This window comes from Macrotis lagotis, chromosome 3 (assembly GCF_037893015.1).
Source record: "Macrotis lagotis isolate mMagLag1 chromosome 3, bilby.v1.9.chrom.fasta, whole genome shotgun sequence".
Taxonomy (NCBI): Eukaryota; Metazoa; Chordata; class Mammalia; order Peramelemorphia; family Peramelidae; genus Macrotis; species Macrotis lagotis.
The window spans coordinates 286,695,277-286,721,433 of NC_133660.1; the positions used below are offsets into that span (position 1 = coordinate 286,695,277).

General features: G+C 52.8%; 1 protein-coding gene and 1 long non-coding RNA gene across 2 annotated transcripts; one reads left to right on the top strand and one right to left on the bottom strand.

Moving 5' to 3' along the window:
• Window positions 1–1,486: 1,486 nt before the first annotated feature.
• Window positions 1,487–11,262, bottom strand: LOC141518923 (uncharacterized). Its single transcript, XR_012477313.1, has 4 exons — window positions 11,061–11,262; window positions 5,890–5,971; window positions 4,403–4,585; window positions 1,487–1,950 (listed from the first exon to the last, which is right to left on the bottom strand). It is a non-coding gene; the product is annotated as an uncharacterized LOC141518923 (long non-coding RNA).
• Window positions 10,966–25,369, top strand: FADS1 (fatty acid desaturase 1). Its single transcript, XM_074231321.1, has 12 exons — window positions 10,966–11,202; window positions 17,110–17,220; window positions 17,605–17,802; window positions 18,918–19,019; window positions 19,114–19,242; window positions 21,045–21,105; window positions 22,330–22,406; window positions 22,722–22,819; window positions 22,919–23,015; window positions 23,116–23,195; window positions 23,288–23,413; window positions 23,742–25,369. Exons 1-12 carry the CDS (start codon window positions 11,011–11,013, stop codon window positions 23,791–23,793), a joined length of 1,323 nt encoding a protein of 440 aa, XP_074087422.1. The 5' UTR covers window positions 10,966–11,010; the 3' UTR covers window positions 23,794–25,369.
• Window positions 25,370–26,157: the final 788 nt, after the last annotated feature.

A 26,157-nucleotide genomic window follows, 5' to 3' on the forward strand; every position in this document is an offset into this window, starting at 1 on the left:
TAAGAAACCAACACGGGGGTGTGAAGGCACGTTGGAAACAATCCATTGGAGAGATTCTTTCCTCTAGGCTGGTCCAGAATTCTTTGTGTGATTCTCTTGGAAGACAGGTCACTATGTTAAGTATTAGGGCAGAAAGTAGGGGGGTTGGGTTTTTTTTTAAGCAATTAGGATTAAATGACTTGCCCAGAGTCATACAGCTGGTGAGCATCTGAGGCCACATTTGAATTCAGGTCCTCAGGACTGATGCTCTATCCTCTTCACTGCCCCCAAATAAGTGCGTAATAGAAGTTAGCTGAATGGCCTGCGAATCTGTAGGTGGGGAGTTCCTTCTCCTCCCCCTCCCGGCATACACTCAGTTATCACAACCCTCGAGATCCTACTGGGCAGCTACAAGGTGCAATGAATAGAATGCCGAGTCTAGAGTTGGGGAGATTTCTCTTCTCAAGTTCAAACCTGCACTTGGACAATTAGTAGCTATGTGACCCTGGGTAAGTCACTGAACCCTATTTGCCTCAGTTTCCTCACCTGTAAAATAAGTTGGAGACAGAAATGGCAAATTGCTCCCAACAAAACCCAAATGGAGTTGCAATGAGTCAGAAGTCATTGAACCACCACAACAAATCTTAGTAGAGAACTCTGGGAATGGCTATGTTGAAAATGGAACCATCCTTTGTCCAATAAGGCCAGGGGGCTTTCTAAATTTAGCTAGGCAGGCTTTCAGAAAACAGACGTATTATATTATCATACTTCTGTACTCATACTTAATAATTAACAGCTCATATTTATTAAATATTTAAGCTTTGTGGAGTATTTGATGTGTGATCTCACTGGATCTTCATAACCTGGGAAATACGATATAATAATAATAATAATGATAACTAGGATTTATATCAGTGTTTAAATTTCCAACAATCCTATGAAGTATGGGGGTTTTTTTTCCTTCCGGGGCAGGGGGAGGCAACTGAGGTTAAGTGACTTGCCCAAAGTCACACAACTAGTTAGTGTCAGTGTCTGAGGCTGAATTTGAACTCAGGTCCTTTTGACTCTAGGGCTGGTGCTCTATTCACTGCACCACCCATCTGCCCTGAGGAAGGTCTTTTTTACCAAATCAAATGAGATATTTGTAAAGAACTTAGAAAAGTCCAGCACAATTATAGCTTTATCAATGTTTGTTCTCTTTCCGTATTATCATCCCCATTTTATAGAGGAGGAAACTAAGACAAACAGAACTGAAATGCCCAGAGTCCCACAGCTATGGATCTCTGGTCACCCCACCCTTCCATAAGATATCTGATATCTTAGGACTGAAAGGCACCTGAAGGATTGGCTGTCTGACCCCTTCATTTTGGGGATGAGGAAACTAAGGCTCAGGAAGTTGCCCAAGGTTATAGGAAGTAGCAAAGTCTGGACTTGGGTCCAGTTCTGCCAACTCCAAATCCAGAGCCTCACATACTCCAAGACAGGGATCACTAATGTTTTAAGCTATGGACTCCATGGCTGGTGAAACCTGACTCCTCAGAATATTTTAAAATTTATTAAAATAGTAATACAAAGAAAACCAATTATACTGAAATAAAGATGGATTTTTTCCTTTCAAGTTTACAGATTCCAGACATCTGGAGGGTAGAGATGGTATCCATGTTAAGATTATAGGAGGAGAATGAAAAAGTGATAAGTTGAGATAATCAAAAGAGAAAGAAAATGCTATCATCAGAACTGAGGTAGATCCAAGCTTGTGGACTCTCTAAGTCAGAAGGAACCCGAGTGTCCTCAGGATCATCCCATCAGAGGCCATGTTGCAATCTATGAGGTCTGCCTGTCGGGCTGGAAATCCAGAAAAAGATATGAGAACGAAAGAGTAAGTCTGATCCGACCCTGCCTGAAGGATCTCCACTTGTACCCCAGCATGGAAAAAGAATGTTCTTCAACAGATATGCCAGCAGCTTCCCTCTGCAAAAAAAAAAAAAAAAAAATCACACTCCTAGGGAATGTTGTGATACAACAGCAGTGATGGATTCTATTCCTGTGGCTCCTTAAATCTGAGGAATTCTTTCCTTGGGACAGCCCTATGAGACATGGAACAAAAGTAGCCCTAGTTTATGGATGAGGAAACTGAGGCAGAAGTAAAGATGAGACCCTTCTAGTGAGACAGAGCTAGTGAATGGCAGATGTAGGGTTCATGGCCTTATCTTTTCATAGTTCCACCCTTTTTACCCTCCACCCAAGGATCCCAAACCTTCCAAACTCAAGGAGTCCTCCCCTGATGTGATGGATTGCTTTGGGCTGAGGTGCAGGAAGGGAAGCAATGACTGACTTGTCCCAGAGGCTTTCTAACATCAGACAAGGATAGTTGGGTCAAAGTGCTCACATTGGCAATGTATTGTTCATGAAAATCCCAAATTGGGTCATAAAGAGTCAGATCCGACTGAATTATTCATTTTGAAGAGAAACAAAATAAGACCCAGTGAGAGGAAGCAGTTTGTGCAGAGTTACAAGTGGTAGAGAACTGAACTCAGGCCATTATGCCCCTTGGCCTGTGCCCCCCCCACCTGTCCTCCTCTGCCTGGAGGACTGGTCCTGGGCCCCCTAGAGAGTACCCCCTCCCCCCAGGCTCCCCTAAAGCCTTGTCTAATGAGTCCAAGCAGAAAGCTCGGGCTTCCCTCCCTGTACTCTGGCCCTCCCCAACCCACCTTTCTCACCCTGTCTGGGGCTACAGTGGTGGCCTCCCAGTAAATCACACACTCCTGGGAGGCACAGTCCTGGCCATCCTTCCTCATGTCTCATAAGCTAGTGGTGCTTCATCAAAATCCTATCAAACAGAACTGACTGAAATTCTCCTTGAAAAAATTCCAAGGCCTTCAGATTTTATCAGGATGAGTAAGGAATAGTTCAAAGCCTCGGATTTCATCAGGGTAAGGCTCTCTGTCCCTACAAGGCCATTCATCAGACCAGAAAGAGGAGGCCTTCAAAGCCTGCCATGACCCCAGCTGTCCACTCCCACTGGGGAAGGACTGGCTGCACAATCTGAAGTGTACCAGGTTGGTCCTTGGAAGGCAGATGCTCATCCATCACTAGACCTGTCCTCACAATTTCCCTAACAGCTGTTACAGCCTTCAGCGAGCCAAGGCCACCCCGAAGTGCACCGCCAAGAACGGGGTCATGGCAGGGGGAGAGGGTATGAGGGACGCTCCACATCTTTTCCCTTCTTCTTTTACCCAAAGTGGGCATTGCCAGGGCCCAGAACTGTCCAAGGTCCTTCCTCAACCATTCAGTCCCATATAAGACAGCAAGGAGAAAATCCTGGTATCTCACCTGACAAGGGGCTACATCTGTACCCGAGAAGGACTTACTCCATGACCTCTTCAAGGAGGCCCAGTCCAGCTTTGGACTAATGTGTCTGGGAAGGACAAGCTCACCATTATCTATAGGGGGTCCATTCCCCGCTTTGGCTCCAGAGTTCCTGCCGCAGTCCCTGCTATTCTGATGGATGACGGCCTCCCAGGCCCCATCTATCTCACCAAGCTTCCCTCCCATACACAGTCTCTAACTGGTCAGCAGCAGATCCTGTGCTGTCTCATCAATAAAATGGGAGCTCCAGGAGTTTAGCCCAGTATCTGAAGCTACTGAGCCCTTTTCAGGGGCAAGATCCTCTCCTGGTGTCCCCTGGTCACCCAACTCTTCCCTGCTCCAAGAAGTGATAGCATGTGGGGTGGCCACACCCCCAGATACCTCCTAGGCATAGGGGTCAAACCAAGTAGAGTGCAACCCAGGGTCTCAGCCCCAACAATGAGTTAAGCGGGGGTCTGCACTAAGCATGTGAAGGCTTTCCTGGTGGAATGGAGGGATGAGAACAATTTGTAACAAAGACCACAAAGGTGGCGGTGGCTGAAGCACATGTGGAGAATTTAGAACTCAGGCCAGGGGTTAGCTGGGCAAGCTCCACTGTGCTCTGTACCAGAGAAGAAGTCAGAGGCGTTGTGGGGGCGCTTATCTGCTTCCAAGGTCCTTCTGGATCCCAGGGTCATCACCGACTTGGGGAGGGGCTCAGGTCAGGACTCCTTAGGCATGACTGACCTCCCAGTGACAGGGTGCCAGGCCTCTGATCTGGTGAGAGTCCAGCTCAGCAGTATTCTTGGGATTGGCAGAGACTGGGAAAAGGGCACTTGGCAGGCCTGGGGGGGGCTCTTTCTGGCATCCCTTTTGACCCCCACACTCTTCTTTCTAGCTTGGGAAGCAAAAGAAGAAATACATGCCTTATAACCTTCCTGAGTGAGTGTTTTGCCCAGGCTGTTGGGGGCCGGGTGGGGGGACAGTGCAGTTTCTCTGGCCCAAAGAGGTACCTTCCTATTGGGCCTGCCTGGACCACTGGAGGCCTGCCCCCCTTCAGGGACAGGGTACTGACCAGGGGGAAGAAGCCACTTCTTTTATGGTGCTTGAAAGTCCCATTTCCTTCTTTTCTCATTCTCCTGGGCCTGAGTCAGGCCTCCTGGAACTTCTGAGGGGGCAGGCTCTGTGGTCAAGTGGAGAGCAGCTAGGCCCCATAGGGCTGGTTTTCCAGGAGAGATGCCTCACTCTGGGCGTCAGCCTAGAGAAACGGAGGCTGAGTCAGAAGCAGCCCTGGAGAGGCCAAGCCTAGAGAAGGGAGCCAGGGTTGCCGAGGGATGGATGGGGAAGGCCTCGAGCCCCCCAGACCCCTTACTCCACCTAATCCTTGCAATTCTATTTAGATGAACACCCTTTATAAAGTACAAACGCTCCTGAAAAGGTCAGAGAAGCCTTAGTTGAGTTAGTTTAATCTCATTTGGGTTTGTTTTGAGACCTGCCTTTCTTAGGATGTAAATTTTGGGCATAGAATATCAGGGGAAGAAAAATTTTAGGCAAATCTTGGGGTGTCCTGCCTGGGAAAGCTCTGAGGAGAGGAGCTGAACCCTGAAGGATGCCTCAGGCTGGGAGGCTGTTCAGTGTCCTTCCCTGCCCTGCCCAGGATAGTTGGGCAGGCTGCCTTGGCCTGCCGGCTGCTCTCTGGCACTGTGCCTCTGGGCCTGGCCTGGGGAGGCTGCTCTGGGAGGGCTTAGCCATCTCCCACCTAGAAACCTCCTGCCTGCCCAGGAAAGCTTCCTTCAGAACTTACCTCCTACCTGGTTTCTCCCTTCTTCCTCTCAAATCTCCTTGAATGTACTGTTTAGATTCACTCAGGTGGCACCAGCTTGCCATCAGGGGATCACCAGACCAGTCCTGCTCTGGCCCTTGCTGGCTTTGTAATCATGGGCAGGCCACTTTTGACTTTATAGCCTGTTTCCACATAAAATTAAAGGATCTGGGATTGCCTCCAGCTCTGAGTTCTCTGAGCCCAGGAAGGGGGAGGAACCAATCGAGTCCCTCGAAGATGGCCTTATTTCTTTGCAGTTAGGATGTTCTTCTACTTCTGGGGGTATATCTTCTTTGTGGACCTGGCTCTACTTATCAGGTGGATGGTCCTGGCCCAGATGGCAATCTTAGCCATTCTGGCTTGGCTACTCATCAAGTGGGTGACCTTGGCCCCATCGTTTCTCTTCTAAGACTAAGCCTTAGTGTCTCAATTTGTGAAATGTGGGAATTGGACTATATCACCCCTAAGTCAGCTTCTGGCTTCACGTCACTTCCCCACTCCCACTGTAGTTCAAAGACCTTCACTAATACCCTCTTGCCTTTGGAATGAACTATAAACTCTTTTATTTGGTTTTTAAAGCCCTCCCTAATCTGGTCCAGGCTGGCCTTCCCTAGATTCTGCTTCATTTGAGGCAATCTTGCTTGCTTGCTTGCTTTTCATTGGAATGAAGGAAAATTTACTAAGCCAATAATACTATGTGCAAGGCCCTGAAGATCCAAATGGAAGAGCAGCTGACTCACCAGGAGTTCACCTTCTGATGGGGGACACAACAGTTCTGTTAGATGGGAGGGTCCCATGGTCCTTAGGGCACAACTTGGGCCCCTGATAAAAAGCAAATGAACATTTTAAGTTATTAGTCATTTCTACTATAGTCTAAAGTAAAAGTCTGGGTGTCCTGCTTTGAAAACATAGAAGACCAGAAGGGAAAAGAAACAGTTGGGTGGGGTATAGTGGAGGGGAGGTATTGGAGCCTGGGAATCTCCACCAAGAAAAACCAACTCCATGGACCATGTTCATTCTGAAGCCAAATTTTCTTCTCCATCTTGTCTCAGCCTCTGCACCAATGCCCTCAAACCCTTGACTAGATCTATGGGAGAATCCTTCCCTATCTCCTGGCAGCCTCCTAAAGGCCCAGGCAGACTGAGTGGGTAATATTTATGTTGGCAAGAGGTCAACCATTACAGTCTACTATCTCCAGACATGATTTCTATTTACTAGGATAAATACTATTTGTTTTTAACAGGCACAAAAAGGACATATCAAAGGATAATTTCAAATGATCACCTGTAACAATCTAATTGAAAGGAACCCCCTTTTGGGGGGTGCGCGACTTACTCTAATCCTCAGTGAGGACGCATAATGGAAGAGACCTTCACCCCCATTTCAGAGCAAGCAAAACTAGTCTCCGAGTTCCAGTTAGCTCCAGTTCCCCTCCTTTCCACTCCATTCCCAGTTCATGATTTCCAAGAACATGGCTTGGAAGGCAGTCATCACCATATTAAGTCAACACATTGATTAAATGTCTTTATTTGAGGTTAACAGTCTGGCAAACCTCCCATCCTTGGGGATGGCTCATGAAGGAAGAGCACAATGCATTTCCAATGCCAAAACATATTATACCTTTAGGAGAAGAGGGGACGAAGGTCATGCAGGGTGGCAAGGTCTAGTCACCAGACTCCAGTGGCCCTTGGCAATCTGGGCAAGGAAAGCCCCTACACTCTGGCTGTTTTGTCCTTCATTCTACAAATCCCAATGGAAGGGGGCAAGGACCTAGGAGCTGAGATTCAATAAACTGAATTTTGCCTTATCCACAAAGAGGTCAGGGGTTGCCTATAGATAAAAGTAAAGGAGGGTGAGGAAGAGACCTTAGTCTTAACCTAAGGATTAGGAATTTTCCTAATGGGGCTCTGAGTGATTGTGACTGAACTCTGAACTTTAAAGATAAACTCACTAAAGCCCATGGAAGAAGGACCCAATTAGACCTTCTCTTCCCACTCCCTTCCACCCTTCCCCTTTTTTTGTTTTTTCTTAGCAACAGTTCAAGACACAGCTTTGGGATAAGTCCCCAAGAAGAGTGGCAGTAAGTGGGGGAAGGGAGAACAGGCTGAAAGAACTGGGCCGGAAGACCTTGCTAGGCAGGCTCTTTGGAGACCCATCCAAGACATCCTTGCCAACAATGGGCTCTTAGTTCTCAATGGGGAAGTCAAAGGGGAACTGGGGGGGGGGGGGCGGGGGGTAGCTATGGCCACAGTCAGGAATTCTCTGCAAGTAGGATAGGCAGTTGTACAAGTTTTTGGTTTATTGTTTCTCTTCTAGATCTTTTTCTGGACAGGAGTTGGAAGTAGGGGTGCGCATATTTTGTGTCAAGCCCCCTTCTCTATCTTTCTATAATGCCTATTAATGTGGATGGAATCCACTCCATTGTTCTCCCCATCATGATTCACCACAGAGTTTGTTGGTTCTACTCTAGACCTGGACACCTGTGATCTGGATCCCACTCAAGATCCCCTCGGATCTAGTCCCAAGCCCACCTTTCTATGATTCTGGGTTTGTATGGACCTCATACTCTGTGACACGACCCTTCACTATTCCCTGAGCCCCCACAACATGCCTTCCCAGAGAGTTTGGACCATTTGAGAGTTCATGGAGCAGTCACTTTGGACACACCTCTCCAGAAGGGTCTTTGGGTACCTATTGGGCTCCAGATGGTGATTCCTCCTGAACTAGTTGTGATCGCTTAGGGGATCACCATGCTGGTCCAGGAACCTGGGGCTCTCTTGGCCTGGTTCTTCTGGGAAGGCTGGGAAAGATGGCCCCTACAAAGGCCATCCAGCCCTGCCCCTCTCCAGCAGCTATCCAAGTCCGCAAGTTCTATTCTTTTAAATGTGTATTTACATGTCTGAGTCCAGAGGTTGATGTTTAAAGCCACGGCTATTTACAAGGATTTTAGCTCAAGTCAATTAGGAGTTGTCCGCAGGCTGGGGGAAGGAAGCGCTAATCCCAAAGGGAGCCATTTTCCTCAGATCAACCTGAAATGGGGACAAGTCAATCAGAGAGAAGACTTCTGCCTGCCTTGGGTCTCCCCTTCAGCCCGGGGCTGAGCCTGTCCTAAGAATTCTGAAGAAATAATGGGAAGATGGAGACTCTAGGCCCTACTACAGCTATCTATGTTCAAGTTGGGGACATTGGGGAGAAAACAGCAACTCTCTATTCCATCTTTTCATCTATCTGCCTGTCATCACAAATTTATGTGAAGACAACAGTCTACATAGGTCAAGTCAATGAGCATTCATTAATGACTTGGACTCAAGCTGGACCAGAGAAGGATCCAGACTACAATTGTTCAGGTTCAGAGTAGAACCAACACAATCCATGGTGAATCATGATGCAGGAGAACTGGGGGGGGGGGGAGTTCTACTCCCATCAGTAGACATCATAGGAAGATAAAGAGGGGACTTGGTATCCTCACCTCCACTTCCAGGTCTCCAATCAGAATTTTGATTATTAAGAATCAATTGTACAGCATGGGAGACACTAGCCCTGGACCGCCCAGCATGGCAGGCTCTCATCAGTGGGGGGGGGGGGCTGCACTCCATGAGGAAGGCAGAATTGAGGCAGCTCAAAGGAAACATGACATATGTAAGTTTAGAATAAGCACCCAGGCGCTATTTGTGCCCAACCTGTGGTAAAGCATTCCGAGCTCATATCGGTCTGATCGGCCACAGTTGGACACAATGTCATTTGACTCAAACATAGTGATATCATGCTGGTCCTCTTCGATAATGAAGGACAAGAACCAAACAGCCATCTCCAATCAGGAAGGCTCATCTTCCTGGGTTCAAATTCAGCCTCAGACACTTCCTAGCTGTGTGACCCCCTGGTCAAGCCAATTTAACCGTTGGCTTCTGTTTCCTCATTTTTATGATGAGTTAGAAAAGGAAGTGGCAAACCACTCTGGTATCTAAGCAAGAGAATCCCAAATAGGTCACAAAGAGTCAAGGATGACTGAAGAACAACTCCCAGATATTGTCTTGAGTTTGGGGCACAATCCTCCTGGTGATTCTTAATGTGGAGATCACCCACAATTGCTCCATTTTCAAACCTATGTTATTAGCCTGGTGCTTAAGAGAGGCTTGTCCTCTATGTGGATTCTAGCAATACAACATTTTGCTTAATTAGTTCCCTACTTTGCATTTACACAATTGTTCCCTTAGCTCATCTTTCCTGGACCATTGCATTAGTCCCAGGGCTGTGGCAGCACAGTAGGCTAGGTTGGTGTAAAACTCAAAAACTTAGAAGCCCTTGAGGAAGGATCCTTGACCTTTGTGCTGTTGTCTTTGAGTTTTCCCCTCTCCAAACTGTCCTCTGGAAACCTTCAAGAATTAGCTTCCTAAAGTAAAGGTCTGACAATGCTCCTCTCCTGCTCAGAAAACCTTTAGTGGCTCCCTATGGCCACTAGAATAAAATGCAGATACATACAAAAAACCAGGATAAAATACAATGTCTTCCTGCTCAGTTCAACATTTACAGTTCTGCCCAGGCTGATTCTCATGGACTTTCCCTGGTTTATTTCCAGGCTACTCCTTTTCTCAACGTGCTGTTTTCAATGAAATAGGCCAGAATCGCTGTTCTCTACATTTGATTTTTTTGTTTGTTTTGCTCAGCACTTTGGCCTTCCATCATACCTGGCTGCATTCTCCCTGTTCCTTACTACTCTCCTCTGGTACCTCAGCTCAGGTGCCAATCAGTCAAATGTTCTCCAAAGGAAAAGATGCTTTCGGCCATCAAAGAACTCACAGTCCGATTGGAGAGCCAATGTGCCGATGTACAAAAAAGGGACACAATCAGATCAACTGGGGGATAATCAGGGAGGAAGGCACTAGTATGAAGGGGGATGGGGAAAAGCTTCTTCTGGAAGGTGGGGTTAGAGCCTGAGCAAGGAGAAGCCCATGAGAGGACTCCTGGCAGGGCAAATGCCCAGAATCTCTCAAGATGGCATTTGGGGCAAAGGAGATGTTCTTGGCCTTGGTCACGAATTTCAGGAACAAGGAACAAGAACCTGATGGAAGGGAGGAAAGGGGGGAAGGAACGAGGCGGGTTGCTCAGGGGCACGATCTGGCATCAACCATTAGTGTACGATGCGGAGTGGGGCGGTGGGAACCCTGGACCAAACATCCGGGCCAGATGGGCTCAAAGCACGGGTGGCTCGTATCCACTGTCTCACTCGTCCCAACGACAAGGCAAGAATGGTGGCTCGTGTCTGGGGGGCAGCCCTGAGGGCGGAGGCGGCGGGATGGCAAGGCCCGGGCCTGGGCACCCCCTCTGAGGCCAGGCAGAGAGGGGTGGGATGGAGGGGGCGAGCGGGGGATCAAGAGGATTTCACTGCCTGGCAACGAACATTTCTTGGCAGCTTTGCACTGTCTGTGGATGTGGGAAACTGGGGCCGGGAGGCGGCCTGGCCCCGCTGGAGGGAGTCCCAGGACGGCGTGGACAACCCCGGGTCCGGGTCTCCATCGGCTGCCTCCGTCCTCAGGCCGGGCCCACCCGGGCCCCGGGCCCTCCCTCCCGTCCCCGGGGGCACCCGCTGGCAGGTGTCGTGGCCGCCACCCTCGTGGGCCAGCGCCTGGCCGAGGCGCCCCCAAGGCCGGGGCTCGGCCTCAGTTTCCCGGCCGCAGGCTGCGCGGGGCGGGGCGGGGCCTGGCGGCGGGGGGCGGGGCCGGGGCCGGCGCCGGGGCGCCCCCTCCCGCCCGCGCCACGCGGCTCGGCCAATGGGAGCGCGGGCCCCGAGCCTCGCCGCCGTCCGCCGCCGCCGGTGCTGAAAACGGCTTCCGCGCGCCCGCCGCCCGCCCCGCGCCGCCGCCATGGCCCCGCACTCGGCCGCCCGGCCCGCCGCCGCGCCGCGCCTCTTCACCTGGGCCGAGGTGGCGCAGCGCTCGGGCCGCCAGGAGCGCTGGCTCGTCATCGAGCGCAAGGTCTACGACGTCAGCGCCTTCAGCCGCAGGCACCCGGGCGGCTCGCGGGTGCTGGGCCACTACGCCGGCCAGGACGCCACGGTGAGCGCGGGGGCCCGGGGCGGCCGCGGGGAGGGGGCCGGGCCCGCGCTCGGGCCGAGTCCCGCGGTCTCCCGGGAGACGGGGCATGCGCGGCGCGGCCGGGGGGGTGGGGGGCCGCGGGCCTCGGCCTTTCCGTTAGACGGCGGCGCCCGGCCTCGGGGGCGCTGATTGGTCCTGACGGGTGGTACCACCGCCCCCCGGCCCGCCTCCGCCGCCGCTCGGCCAATAGGGGGCGGAAGGGATCCCTGACCCTGGGGACCGGGCGTGGGGGGACGAGCCGGGCTCCGCGCGCCGCCCCGGGGTCCGGACTGGCCGGGCCTGGCCCCCCGCCGCCCCCTGCAGACGGGGAAACTGAGGCAGGCGGGGCCGGGGCCTGCCTTTCCTCGGACGCCCCAGTGCCATGGGGGGCGCAGCCCGAGCGCTCTGAGCCCCGAGGCCCCGCGGCTGGCCGGATCCCTGCCCAGGCCCCCGCCGAGCTGTCGGGGAGCACGGCAGGCCCCCATCGCCCCCTGCTTAGATCTCCTCAGAGCCTCCGAGGCCGTGACCGAGGCCGTGACCCACGCCGGCCCGGTGTCAGGGGCGGCTCGGACGCAGGCTCACACACTGCCCGGCCGGGCGGCCCCGGGCGAGGCCCTCCAGCCTGGCCACGCGGTCCCCATCGCATCCCCGATCCAGTCGGGGAGCGTGCCCCCAGCACCCCCAGTTCTGTTTTATAAGCTGTCACTCCACCATAGCACCCCCACTCAGAGCCCATCCACCCGCTGGTCACGGCATCGCGTCTTTGAAGGCGAAGGACCCCAAAAGGAAGATTCTGCTGCTAGTTGAACGCGGGGTGTGTGTTTCTCCAACGTGGTGTCCTCCCCTTCCAGTTTGTGGGCCACGTGAAGTTAGGGTTACCGTACGGCATCTTTCCTCCTCTTTCTCTTTTTATCCTGCCCCTCCACAAAAGTCTAGATTGCTTTCGAACCTTGCTCCCTCAATCTGCCCCCTTCCTCTTCTTCCTCCCCCTCGATTTCCTTATTGGATGTTAGGTGTCTAAACTCAGCTGAGTGTGTGTGCCTGTTTCTTTCCTCTGAACCGATTCCGATAAGAGTGAGGTTCAAGCATCGCTCACCATTCTCCCATTTCCTCCTCTGGAAAGTTCTTTCTTATGTTCCCCTTTTATAGGAGAAAAATTGCCCCTCTCCACCTCTTCCTTCCTGTTTGGGGGCTTTTGATGGAGATCTTTCCAACCTAATTAAGCCTACTCTTGCCTTTTGTTATCTTATCCACTTCCCAGATAGGATTGTGAGCAGTTTATCTTTATGGAGATCTTGTGGTTTTTCTTTCCTGTCTACCTCTATGAATCTCATCTTTGGAATGCTGAATCCTCCATTCAGCTCTTGTCTTTTCATTGGAGATGCTTGAAAGTCCTCTATTTCGTTAAATATCTGCTTTTCCCCTTGAAGCATTATATTCAATTTGTGGCCTAGGTTATTCTTGGTTATGATCCTAGCTCCTTTTCTCCCAGTGATATCATTCCAAGCCCTCCACTCCTTTAATATAGAAGCTGCTCAAACATGTGTGGTTCCATGATATTCAAATTGCTCTTTTCTGACTCTTTGAAGTATTTTTTTTTTTTTTTTTTTTTTTTTGCCCCTGGAAGCTCTTGAGTTTGGCAATAATATCCTGGGAGCTTTCATTTTGTGATCTCTTTCAATCTCTATTTTATCCTATGGAGCTAAGCTAGCAGAAGTTTTCCTTGATGATTTCTTGAAATGTGGTGTCTAGGCACTTTCTTTGCCGGTGGATTTCAGATAGTTCCCATAATTATTAAATTCTTTTTCCTGTCTCTGTTTTCCAGATCAGTTGTTTGTCCTATTAGCAATTTTACCTCTCCCCCCCCATTATGTTTTATACTGTTTCTTGCTGTCTTATAAAATCATTAGTTTTTTCTTCTTTGAATCTAACTTTTTTTCCAGTTTTTGCAAGGCAATGGGGTTAAGTGACTTACCCAAGATCACACAGCTAAATAATTATTAAGTGTCTGAGGTCGGATTTAAACTCAGGTCCTCCTGACTCCAGGGCCAGTGCTCTATCCACTGTGCCACCTAGCTGCCCCTCAAATTTGTTTTTTAAGATGATATTTCAGTATTTTTGGTGCCTCTTTTACCAAGCTGTTTAATTCTCCTTTTATCATTTTTTTTCAACATGATTCATTTCTTTTTCTAATTTTCCCTCTTGGCCCTTCCAGGAAATATTATTAGGTATGTGTCCCATTAACTTTGTTTTTTTAGGTGTTTTTCATAGCTGTTTTCACAATTTTGTATTCAGACTTTGTAGGTTGGTCTTCCCTACCACCATAGTAGCTTTTGGCTGTCATTCTTTTTTAGTTTGCTCATATGGATCAGAATAACTAGAGATACTTCCATGTGGTGTGATCCTGGGGAGGGGTCTGTGCTCTAGACTTCCCCCAGTAAGGCCCTGCTCCTCCATAATCCCCAGTCACAAGTACTGGTGCTCCTTTTAGCTTTGGAATCAGGCCCCCTGCCCTGCTGTGACCAGTCATCAGTGCTTTTCTTTGCCCTGGAATTATGACCCAGGCACTGCATGTGGGCAATAGAGTTCCAATTAGTGCCAACCATACCCAGTAGTGGCAGAGGGTCCCCTGTAATCTCTTTCTGACCCTGTTGTCTGATCCCATTTCTACCTTTGGACTGACAGCTCTTGAAGTTTAAGGCTGTTGCTGCCCCATGTCTGGGCTCTGGACAGGCTTCCACTCTGGGGTCCCAGACTTCTGCTAACTTCAAGTTTTCTTACACCAAAAAAAGTCTCACTTTGACTTTTCTTGACTCTTCTGTGCTAACATTTGATTTGTGGTGTTATTTTAAAGTTGTTTGGAGGGAAATGTTGAGAGTTCAGCCAGGTTGCCTTGACTCCTCTGTCTTGACTTTGGCTGAGTATTTTCTTGAAGCCCCCTCCCCATTCTGGCTGCTCTCCAAAGAAGGTTTTCCTAAAATGTGGAGCCCACACACTAGATGGGGCATCTGAAAGTTCTCAGGATGGGCCCCACAAGCAAATCTGGGAGGGTCTGGGTTCCCCCCAATGTAGCAGATGGTCTCGGTGATTTCCTGGGGCTGGCCGATCCTCTAGGCTCTCTGGCTGGTCTGGTAGTGAGCCTTTCCAAACCAAGTTGATCCTAGGACAAGACATACACACACACACACACACACACCCCATACATCCCCCCATACCACACATTCCCACACTTGACGCACACCCCACATTCCTGTATGTATATACATACACACATATATCTATATACACCTTACACCCCCCACATACATACACATACCACACAATGAAACACCACCCACCACACCCCCTCATCCCTGAGGTGCTTCCAGAACCTGTGTCCTGCAGCTCTGGCCCTGGCGGTCCGGTCACTGGCCAAAAGTGCCCTGCAAGCCATCTCTCACTCCCTGTCACTTTTACATTTTGTTTCCATCCAGAGTCACTGGGGACCACCCTTCCCCTGGACTCCTCATTGATTCTTGGCTTTCCTTGGTTTCCTTTAGGTATATAAAGACTGGCCCCTCAAGGCCACTAGCATTCCTTTTATAGCTGAAGACACAGGGCAAGACTCCATCCACAGTTGTTAGTGGCAGGAGCTGTTGGTGGAAGATGCTCCCACCTGCCTGGCCTGTGCTGGCTGCGGTGGCTGAGTCATAGATGGATAATGATGAGAATAATAATGTTTCTAAGTTCTGCAAAGCCCTTGTGTTATAAGCACTCAGAAGCAAGTAGTGAATGCTAAACTGTCACACATCCCTCAGGGTCATCCACTCCCAGACATCTGAGACTCCTCATCATTGGGGGTCAGATCATCTTAATTCCCTTTTCTGGGATGACAGAAAGGACTTCACAGGGACACCTGCAAGGAAGCCCATAACCACCTTTTATACAGAGGAACCTGAAGGTCTGAGTGGTCAACACTTTTGCTGCCTCTGTCTACCATCTGCCCCATCCCAGCCCTTCTCCTCATTCTGGCCTCATCTCCTCTTGCGCCTCCCTGTCCCCAGGCTACCCCTCTGTAGGCCAACCTCCTCCAGCTTCCACAGCGACCCTCTTGGGGTACAGATCTGATCCCAAGTCCTGTTGGCGTATCTCTGCTGCTTCCTTCTGCCTCATAAAAACTTTTCACGTCACTTCTCATTCCAGTCAGACCAGCCCATTTACTGCCCTCTGCTCACTGACCCATTTAGGACCTTTTATGGAAATCCCCCCCCCCCCCCGCATTGGTCAGTGCTCTCTCCTCCCAGATTTGCTGAGCTTTTTACACTTTGGGTCTCCTGGTGATGGGGACTTTCTGAGTGTCGCCTCCCACAGAAGGAGGTGAGTGTATTACTGCCTGATTTAATTGAATGCTTTTGGAGAAAGCTGGGGTGCTGAGAGGCTGAGACCGGCTCCCTGTTCTCCACCTCAGGATGCAGACCTAGCTCCCCTTCAGAACATCAGTCCCAGGACCATTGCCCCTTGGATGATTTCACCTGGTCCCAGATTCTTTTTTTAATGTTATTTTATTTTTTCCAATTACACACAAAGATAATTTTCATCACACCCTCCTTCTCCCCCTCCCTATGATGAGTGATCTGACACAGGTTGCACATTTATAGTCATGTTTAATATAGTTTCTTATTTGTGAAAGAAGAATTAGAAATAAAGGGAAAAATATGAGAAAGAAAAACAGAAAAAAGTTTTTAATATTTATCCTCTGTGTGTGGATGGCATTTTCCAACACAAATCCTTTAGGATCGTCTTTGATCCTTGTACGGCTGAAATGATCCAAGTCTATCATCATCAATCATCTCACAGTGTTGTTGTTCCTGGTTCTGCTCCCTTTGCTCGGCATCATTCTAAGTGTCTGAGGTCAGATTTGAACTCAGGTCCTCCTGACTCCAGAGCCGTCTGGCTGCTCTGTGCTTACTTACAGTACTCCATCATATTCACATACCAAAGCCTGTTCCCCAGTGGATGGGCATCCCCTCAGGTTCTAGTTCTTTGCCACCACAAACAGCTGTGATGAATATTTTTGTACATGTGTTTTTTGTACATGTGGCCTCTCTGGGATACAGGCCTAGCAGTGGCATTGCTGGGTCAAAGGGGATGCAAGCTCTCTCCCCTTTGGACATGGTTCCAGATCGCTCCCCAGAAAGGTTGGATCAGCTCGCAACTCCACCAGCAATACATCAGTGCCCTGGTTTCTCCACATCCCTTTCCATATTGACCCTTCTCCTATTCTGTCATATTTGCCTGACCTTACTCCCTCCTTGGGTCAATGGCAGGTCTTGGAGTTTTATCCCTTAATGGGGAGTCATTGATGTTTGGTGAGCAGAGCTCCCTGACTGGGTGGGGACTGGGCTTGTCGCTTGCACCAGCCTGTCCCACCTCCTTATTACTTCCAATCAATTGATTTTAATCACCTAGGACTTTTATTCCTCTGCTACCCAAAGAATTTAAGGTTCCTCCTGTCCCTGGTATTTAAAGTTAGATTTTGACATTTTAGAGAAACTGGAAGAATGTCCCCTCCCTCCCCCCATTCATCTGCCTTGGGTCATGTCTACCCCGGAAGGGCTGTTTAGGGGTGGGGGCTTCCAAATACCAGTGGGGGGGCAGTATTGCGGAGGCCTGGAAGCCTCAGGATGAAGAGCACAGGCCCTGGGCCAGCCTGGCCTCATAGTCCCTCTCTTGCTAGGCTGGGTGCTCTCGGCTGAATGTGGGGGTATGCCTATCTATGAGGTGCACATATCTGTCTCCATCCCTTTGGGCTGGGTGGAAGCAGAGTTGTCCTTGGAGAGGAGAGTCTGAGGATGGATGACCCCAGGGGAGGGGATCCCCAATGTCCCAGCCATCTCTCCCCTTTTCCAGGATCCCTTCATGGCCTTCCACATTGACAAAGCCTTGGTCCGGAAGTACATGAATTCCCTGCTGATTGGGGAGCTAGCCCCGGACCAGCCCAGCTTCGAGCCCAACAAGAACGTGAGTGCCTTGGGAGACCGGCCATGCCCGGGGTCTGGGAGGAGCTTCTCCCCACTCCAGGTGGCTCAAGGAAGGAATGATCCTATACATAATGATCCTATATGCTTGGATCCCTCCAGGGTTGGGGAGCTCATGCCTTGACTCCCTGTAGTTCTGTACCTCTAAGATTGTCCCATCCTCCCCGGAACAACCACATCTTCTCCAGAGCACAGCCTCCCTGTGCCATCAGTTTCTGCCTGGGCTCCGTGCCTCTCCTTCAGGACGCCCCCCTCCCCAGTCCAGGCCCCTTCTCTGCCCACAATCCAGACCCCACTTGCCCATGGCAGCCCCCGCTGCCCTGCCAGGCACCCCCTTACTACCACACCCACCTCCCCCCCCCCACAGAAACAGCTGACAGATGACTTCCGAGAGCTGAGGGCCACGGTGGAGCAGATGGGCCTCCTGAAGGCCAGCCCCATCTTCTTCTCGTTCTACCTGCTGCAAATCCTGCTCTTTGATGTCGCCGCCTGGCTCACGCTCTGGATCTTTGGGACGTCGCTGGTCCCCTTTCTGGTCAGCGCAGTTCTGCTCGCCACCGTCCAGGTAACAATGCCCAGGCTTGCTGGGCATCTTGCTCGGCATGGCCCACATAGCCCCTCCACTTCACATCCCTGGGAAAGGCTTTTTCTTCTTGGCAGGATGTTGGTGTGAACTGTAGAAAGAGACCCCAGACTCAAAAGCCAAGAAGAAGCATATTAGAGCTAGAAGAACCTTAGAACATCGAGGTTCAGGGCTGGGAGGGGCCTTGGAGCAGGGATGTCAGGGCTGAAGCAAAGTCTCTGGGTGAGAGCCCAGGGAGCCCCACCCTGTGGTCCTAGAATAGGAACACACTGGAAAGAATCTATGTCTGATACTCTCTGTCCTGGTCAGTGAGTCTTTGGGATTGTGAGGCAGGGTGACCTGTCCAGGGTCACTGCCTGGGAGGCAGGCATTTCAAAGGTGACGATTGGTCCCGAGGAGAAGCATTTCATTGCCGCTGCCATCTCTTGTGAGCCTGCCCAGTGAGCCCCTCCCGGCTCCTTGGCTGGCCCCTCCTGTTGTTCCCCCATTGCTTGCCCTCCCGCTAGCTCCCTGTGGGGTCTGCCCCTGCCTTGGCGCCTGGCTCTTGCCAAGCCCGGCCCGTTCCCACGGGAATCAGTACTGCTCCCCAGAAAGGAGAGGCTGTTCATTGGATCCTGCATCCTGGTAATGTCAAAGCCGCTGCCTGGGGCTGGAGCCTCCTGACCGGTGGCCCAGCCCCCTAACGAGTGTGGCCTGAGTTCTTGTATGTTCAGGCCCTGGTACCTCAGGGACCATCAGGCTGAGAAGGGTCCAGAGGGGGCTGTCCTTCAGCCAGGGTCCAGGCTGGGAGTGTCGTGTGTGAAGAATGGCTGGGGGCCGGGGTGGTGAAGACAAGTCCACTCAGGGGCAACTGGGGGAGAGGAAGTCCCTAAGGTCAGGGTCAGAGCTGGAGAGGGTCAGGGGTCACCCATGCCAGGAGCTTAGAGATCAGTGAGGACAGACCCCCGATTGTAGGGTGGGGAAACTGAGGCTCAGAGAGGGGAGCTGGCGCCCTCCTGGTGTGGTCAGCTGACTGTTCTGCCAGCCAGGTGGTCAAGCTGAGGGAGGGACCTTCGTCATGAGGCAGGGGTGCAGTCTGGCTCTACCCTCTCTTCTAGGCTCAGGCAGGGTGGCTCCAGCATGACTTCGGCCATCTCTCGGTCTGCCCTACATCCACATGGAACCACCTGCTCCACCACTTCGTGATTGGCCATCTGAAGGTTTGGGAGGGGCGGGGTGTGCATTGGGCCCTGGTTGGGGGACTGGGTACCTGGTGCCTTCCTCCTTGCCTCAGCCCATACCTCTCCTCTTCAGGGGGCCCCTGCCAGCTGGTGGAACCACATGCACTTCCAGCATCATGCCAAGCCAAACTGTTTCCGGAAGGATCCAGACCTCAACATGCATCCCTTGTTCTTTGCCCTGGGGAAGATTCTGTCGGTGGAGGTGAGCCCAGGGCAAGAGGGAAGGGGGTGGGTGAGCCAGCCTCCCCGGGGGCTTCCAGGCCCTCCCACCCCTGCCCCCACCCCCCTCCCAGTGGCTCATCCTTTACTCTTGGGTGGGACCCCCCAGAGTAGACGAAGCCCTGAGACTCAGGAAGCCCAAGGGATGATGGGAAGGAGTCTACCCCATCCTGCTTCCCAAGTCTGGCCTTCTGCCCACACCCACCATGTTGATCCATGATGGTGAGTGGGGGCCCAGTGGCCCGGACTCTGAGAACTGGAACAAAAGCACAAGGGGGGCCTAGGCAGCAGCTCGGGACAATGAGGAGCCTGGGCCTGGAGTCAGGAGGACCCAAATTCAAATCCAGCCTTTGATACATCCACTGTGTGATCCTGGGTGGGCGACTGTAAAATTGAGAGAGTGCTCTCCCTGGGGGGTGGGGAGGATCCAGGGATGTGTCTGGCCCCTACCCTCAGGGAAGCCCAGTCTAGGGAATGAGTGCTAAGAGAGAGACCCAAGAGCTTGGTGGTCCTTGGGGAGAAGCAGGGGCTCAGAGGGCTGGGGTGGTGGGTGTGAAGGGCCCTGGGTGGCTGGGGGAGTGCCAGCTGTTGCCCATCATATGTTGGGTCTCCCCTGGGCTTGTCATGTTGCTATCTTTGTTTAAAATTTTTTTTTATTTTTAAGCATTTTATTTGAGTTTTACAATTTCCCCCAAATCTTACTTCCCTCCCCCCACAGAAAGCAATCTGTCAGTCTTTACTTTGGTTCCATGTTGTACATTGATCCAAACTGAGTGTGATGAGAGAGAAATCACATCTTTACAATTTTTATATATGCCCCTCACCCAGCTTATGACCAGCCTCAGTGGGGCTGCACGCAGCTCTGCCCCCATTCAATCTATAAAACAGAATTAGGCTTCTCCCATGGGCCAAGGACACAGTTGGCACTTTGTGTCTGAGGCAGGGTTAGAACGTGGGCCTTTCTGGCTCCCAAGGCAGGCCCCCCCTTTCCCACCCACCTCTCAACACTTGGTGAGATCATTCATTATCGGGGATCCCTTAGTGGTGGGGCAGGACCCGGACGAGTTGAGCAGGGAAGGCTCTGGAGGAGGGGAATGGGGTTTGTCTGCAACGGAAGTATGGGCTGACCCAGCTTTCCAGGTGGAGGACATGACCCAGGCAGGAGGGGCCGTGGGGGTCAAAGATAAGGACCTGAGTCCAAGCCTGGGTCATCAAGGGCGGGAGGCTTGGCTTTGGATGAGGCCCTTGGCCTTTCTTGGCCACCGTGCCTCCATCTGCAGGATGAAGGATGAGCCCATCTCCAATGTCCGGCTTCTAAAGGTCTTACATGCAGCACTGTTTGGGGTCTCCAACCCCCCAAGTACCTGGCTCTTCCCGGGGGCCCCAGGGGCCCTCGACACTGACCAGTGGCCATCCAGGGATTGGGACCCCTCGACCTCCTCCATTACATGTTGGGATAAAAGAGAACTCTGGGGACTGGGGGGGCCATGGTCCAGGGCTGGGCAGCCTCCACTCTGCTCTGTACAGGAAAGAAGCCAGAGGCATTGTGGGGATGCTCATCAGCTTCCAGGGTCCTTCTGGCTCCCAGTGTCATCACCCACTTGGGAAGGGGCCCAGAAGGTCAGGACTCCTGAGGCCTGAATGACCTCCCAGTGACAGGGGCCCCAGGCCTCTGATCTGGGGAAGAGTCCCCTGGGACAGGCAGGATCTGGGAAAGGGGTTCATGGCTGACCTGGGGGGGGCTCTTTGTGGCATCCCTCTTGATCCCCACCCTCTTATTTCCAGCTCGGGAAGCAAAAGAAGAAATACATGCCTTATAACCACCAGCACAAATACTTCTTCCTGAGTGAGTGTCTTGTCTGGCTCTTGGGGGTCAGGCAGGGACAGGGGACAGTGCAGCTTCCCTGGCCCAGTGCAGCATCAGGTCCTGTTGGGCCCTGGCCCCCTTCAAGGACAGGGTCCTGACCAGGTGCTTCTTTTCTCTTTCCCCTGGAGCCTCTGAGGGGACTGGCACAGAGGCCAAGTGGGACACACCTGGCCCCCCAGGGCTGGTTTCCTGGAGAGATGCCTCACTCTGGACTCTGGCCTAGAGACCCAGAGGCTGAGCCAGAAGCAGCCCTGGAGAGACCAAGCCTGGGGTATGGGTGGGGGAGGGTCGCAGGGCCCCAAGACCCTTTGCTTCTGTGTAGATGAACCTCCTTTATAAAGTACAAAGTCTCCTGAGGTCAGAGAAGCCTTAGCTGAGCTAAGGGGTGGGGTTTGAGACCACCGTTGTTTGGGCCAAGAGCAGCAGGTGAAGAAGAATTGCAGGCAAATCTTGGGGTGCCCTGCCTGGGAAAGCTCTGAGGAGGGGAGCTGGGTCCTGGAGGATGCCCCAGGGCAGGGCGGCTGCTCCCTGATACTGCTCCAGGGCCTGGCCAGGGGCTGGGGGGCTGCTCCAGATGGCTCAGCCATCTCATCTCCCACCTGGTTCCCCCCCTTCCTTTCAAGTAACAATGACTGAACAGTCTGAACTCACTCCAGTGGCACCATTTTGCTTCCCCTTTAAGAACCTTGGGGATGGTGGTCTCACTCCCAAAGCAAAGAGCAGGCAGAAGGTGGCGCCATGAGGGCCCGGCAGAGGAGAGAGGGTCCTGGCTGCTTGCTCCCGGGGTTGGCTTCCTTATTTTTGAGTCGACAATCATTGTTACTTATTTGGGTTGTTGAATGTTATTTTTTGGAGCTATGTTTCAACATTTATTTTTTGATAAGATTTTGAGTCCCCACCCCACCCCCCAAATGAGTATCCGGTAGTGGTTCCAGAACCTTGTGCTTTCCATGCAGCCCCTTGGGCTGGGGCCTCTGGATCCAGAAATGGTGGTGGTGGTGCCAGTAGACACTGGCCTGGGTGAGGCAGGGCAGTTGGGACCCGCAGGCCTTGCTGGAGGAAGTCTTGCTCTGGCCCTTGCTAGCTCTGTGACCACAGGGCCCCATCCTTGGAGCCTCGGTTTTCCCCATTTATAAAATGAGAGGATCTGGAATGGGCAGCAGTCGGGCCCCTTGGGGGCCACTCACCCTCTTGTCTTTGCAGTTGGGCCCCCAGCCTTGCTGCCCCTTTACTTCCAGTGGTACATCTTCTACTTTGTGGTGCAGCGCAAGAAGTGGGTGGTGAGTGTCCAGGGTCCAGTATTCCCCCCAGTCCCATTGTTCCAAGAGCTCTGAGCTTGGGGGAGGGGAGGGACTTCAGGGAGGCTGTTGGGGTCTGCCCCCCAGCCGGCGGCCAAGAAGCAAGGAGCCGAGACCTTCGGGTCTCTCAATTGTGGCTCCTCTCGGACAGAAGCACCTGGGGCAGGATTCTTGGATGGGGGGGCGCGGGGGGGGGAGGATGAAAGCTCGGAGACAGGCAGGGAGGCAGGGTGGTCTCTGGGTGGCCTGGCCCCTGGTTGCCCACCCTACCCCCAACCCCTGGCTCTACCTCTTTAGGACTTGGCCTGGATGCTCACCTTCTACCTGAGAATCTCCTTCACCTACATCCCCCTGCTGGGCCTCAAAAGCTTCCTGGTGCTCTTCTTCATCGTCAGGTGGGGGCTGTGGTGGGAGGAGGGGGAGGCAGTGCCCCCCAGGACTCGGGTGTTGGGGGAGGAGGGGCCCTGCTCATTCTAGGCCACTGTGCTGTCCAGGTTCCTTGAGAGCAACTGGTTCGTGTGGGTGACCCAGATGAACCACATCCCCATGCACATCGACCATGACCATAACGAAGACTGGGTCTCCACCCAGGTAACCCCCTGGAGGGGAGGCGACGGCCAGGGAGCGGGGCCTTTGGTGGGCTGGTGGAGGGGTCCTCCAGGGGCTGGCCTGACCCGCCCCCCTTCTCCAGCTACAGGCCACATGCAACGTCCACGAGTCTCTCTTCAATGACTGGTTCAGTGGACATCTCAACTTCCAGATTGAGCATCAGTGAGTGGGGGCTGGGAAAAGGGGGAGGGGAGCTGGCCTGGGCCTGGGAGGGGCTGGTCAGTGCTCAGCACTTCTTCCCTCTGCCCCCCCAGTCTCTTCCCCACCATGCCGCGGCACAACTACCACAAAGTGGCGCCCCTGGTGAGGTCCTTGTGCAGCAAGCACGGTATCCAATACCAGACCAAGCCCCTGCTCACCGCCTTTGCCGACATCATCCAGTGAGTATGCCCTGCACGTGGGACCGTGGCCACCCGGGACTCCCCCACCACCTGTCCCTCCCTCCACCAGGCCCCTCCCCGATGCTGCCTGAGGATCCCCCAACCTTCTCTTTCCCCCAAGGAATACTCCCTTCCTGCATACCCCCTTCCCCTGAGTTCAGCCCAGACTGGAGGGCTGTGCAGGGTCAGCATCAAGCCAGCTGCCTCACTTGGAAGGGCCCCCTCTGATGCCCACAGGTACCAGGCCTAGATCCAACAGGCCAAGGGTGAGCATCCTTGAGATGCTCTCTGGGGAGCACCTGGCCACAGACCCCCTTTGCCTCCACAGCTCGCTCAAGGAGTCTGGGCAGCTCTGGCTGGACGCCTACCTTCACAAGTAAAGCAGCCGTCTGAAGCAAAGGAGGAAGAGGAGGCCTTGGGGCCCGAGGATGAGGGACTATGCCACTTCAATTTTAATGTCCAGTGGGGGCTGGGGAGATGGGGAAGGGAGCGACAAAGGGCACCGTTCCTGCCAATTGCCCCTGCTGTGGCCTTGGCTGGGGGGCAGCTGGGGCAAGACAGTAGGGAGAAGCCATCAGGTGGGCAGAGGCTGGAAGCCAAGTATCAAGAAACAGGAACTTTTGGAACTCGAGTCTAGACAGATTTAGCCCAGATACTTATCCCCTTGAGGCTCCATATCCCCCAGCCCAAGCCAGCCCTCCTCCCATCCCCTCCCTCATCCCACAATGATTGGCAGAAGAGGATCGGAATCTTTGGAGATGAAGATTTAAGAGCAAAACTCAGCCATGCTCTCTTCCAGCCTGGTGCTTGGGGTCCAGGACAGACAGCCCCCCCCAAGCCCCAAGCACAGAGGTCACACGGAGCCGCGTCTGGCCCAGAGGCTCCTTGTTCCTGCACCGTCCATCTGGGCTGGCAGAGGGAACTGGGTTCTCCCTGGGAGGAGACACCATTTCACATTTGGTATAGAATACTGTGGTTCGTCACAGAAAACCCTCCTTTCCCCCATATATCAGTTAGCCTAGCCCTCCATGGCTAGATCCATAGGAAACTGAAGACAGCCTCCTTTCTATCAACAAATGGGCCCCCGAACGTTTCTCCCATTCCCTATCTCCCAGCTCTAAGGAATGTATCTGCCACCAGCCAGGACAGACCTAGGAAGCCCCCAAAATCCTCACAAGGAAGACACCCAGAGATGGGCTCATCTCAAAGGGGCTGCCCTCCTTGAGGCATGGGCCACCTGGGGCGCTGAGCTGACCCTCAACTGCCTTGGGTCCAGATCAGTTTAAGGGTCTCAATCCTGCACCCCCCACCATGGTCATCTGGTAGCTTATGGGGAAGGAATCAAACAGGGCTGTGCTTGGAAAATTGGGAAAGGTCCTACTGGGGCACTGGGGAGATGGGGTGAAGCAGACCATTTGGCTTATGTTATTAGGTATATAGTGAGCATCTAATACATGCTCACTGACTGGAAGAACAGATCCATGGGGTCATGGGACCAATTGAAAGTGAGCTGGTAGGGTCTATGGAAGGTGCATCTTTCCCTCGGACATCAGCGGTGCCACCGAACTCCTGACTGGCCCACCCCCCACCGCCCATCCTGTCTCCTGGTGCTACCCTTCTAACCAGATTAGGGGGATGTTATTCTTGTGGAGTTACAGCCAATTTGGGGACCCCTAAATTTGTGGGGGCCCCCTTGGCCCTGCTGTACGAAGGTCTGCCTGGAATACTTTACAACAGCGGCCTTCTCTATTCTGTCTGGCCCTGTGGTCAGTGGCTGGAGGAATGACCCATTAGCAGGCTTGAGAAGACATTCACCAAAATCTCAACCACTGTCTCCCCGTTGGCCTCATCCTCCCCAATCCTGTTAGGTGGCAGGGCTAGGCCTGGGCCAATGCTGCCACTGTAAACAGCCAAGAATGTAATGTTGCTGATGAATAAAACATCTTTTTGGTCCAAGTTGTTCTGTGATGCAAGGCCCTGACACTGCCCTCCAGAGTCCGGGGCCAGAGCAAGGGGCTGGGGGGGGGGGGGTCGGGGAATCCTCCAGATGCTGTTCCCTAGCTCTCCCCTGCCTGAGACCCCCCCATCCAGTCCCTATGCCCACTCCTCTGGGGTTGGCCCAGACTGGGAAGGTGACCCCACCGGAAGGCCCCAAGCTCCCTGCCCAGTGTCCACCTGCCTCTTAGAACCTCATCAGATGCTAGAAAAATGACATGACCAGTTAAAGCAGCCAGGGGCAGGCCCCATCGGCTCTTCTTCCACTGGGGCAAAGGTCTCCAGACAATGTTGGCAGAGGCAGCCAGAGAACAAAGTCCCGGCCCCAGCTTCTCAGCAGGATGAAGCCAAGCAGCAAGCTGCCCAGCAAGGTCACTCCTTAAGCAGATCACTGACCCCGACCATCAAAATGACTGCCCCAGTCTGGGAGGGCTCCCCAGGTTCCATGTGGTTTAACAAAGTGCTGACCAGTCCCTCCCTGTCCTGGGGCCTTCCCAGGTCCAGTGGAACCCTTCTATGGTGGACCTTCCTCTGCCAGCTTGGTCGTGCCGCTTCTTCTGGGGTCTCCCAAGCACACCCATGATGTGATGTGAATGCGATGCCCCCCCTGGTGACTGAGGCCTGGTGTGGATGGGGGGCTTTACTCACAGGAGTCACCCCTGGGAGGCACCATGTCATCCCCTTTTAGAGTGGGGAAAGAAGGAACAGGGGCAGGAGGAAGCCATGGACAATTCTAGTTCCTTTATCAC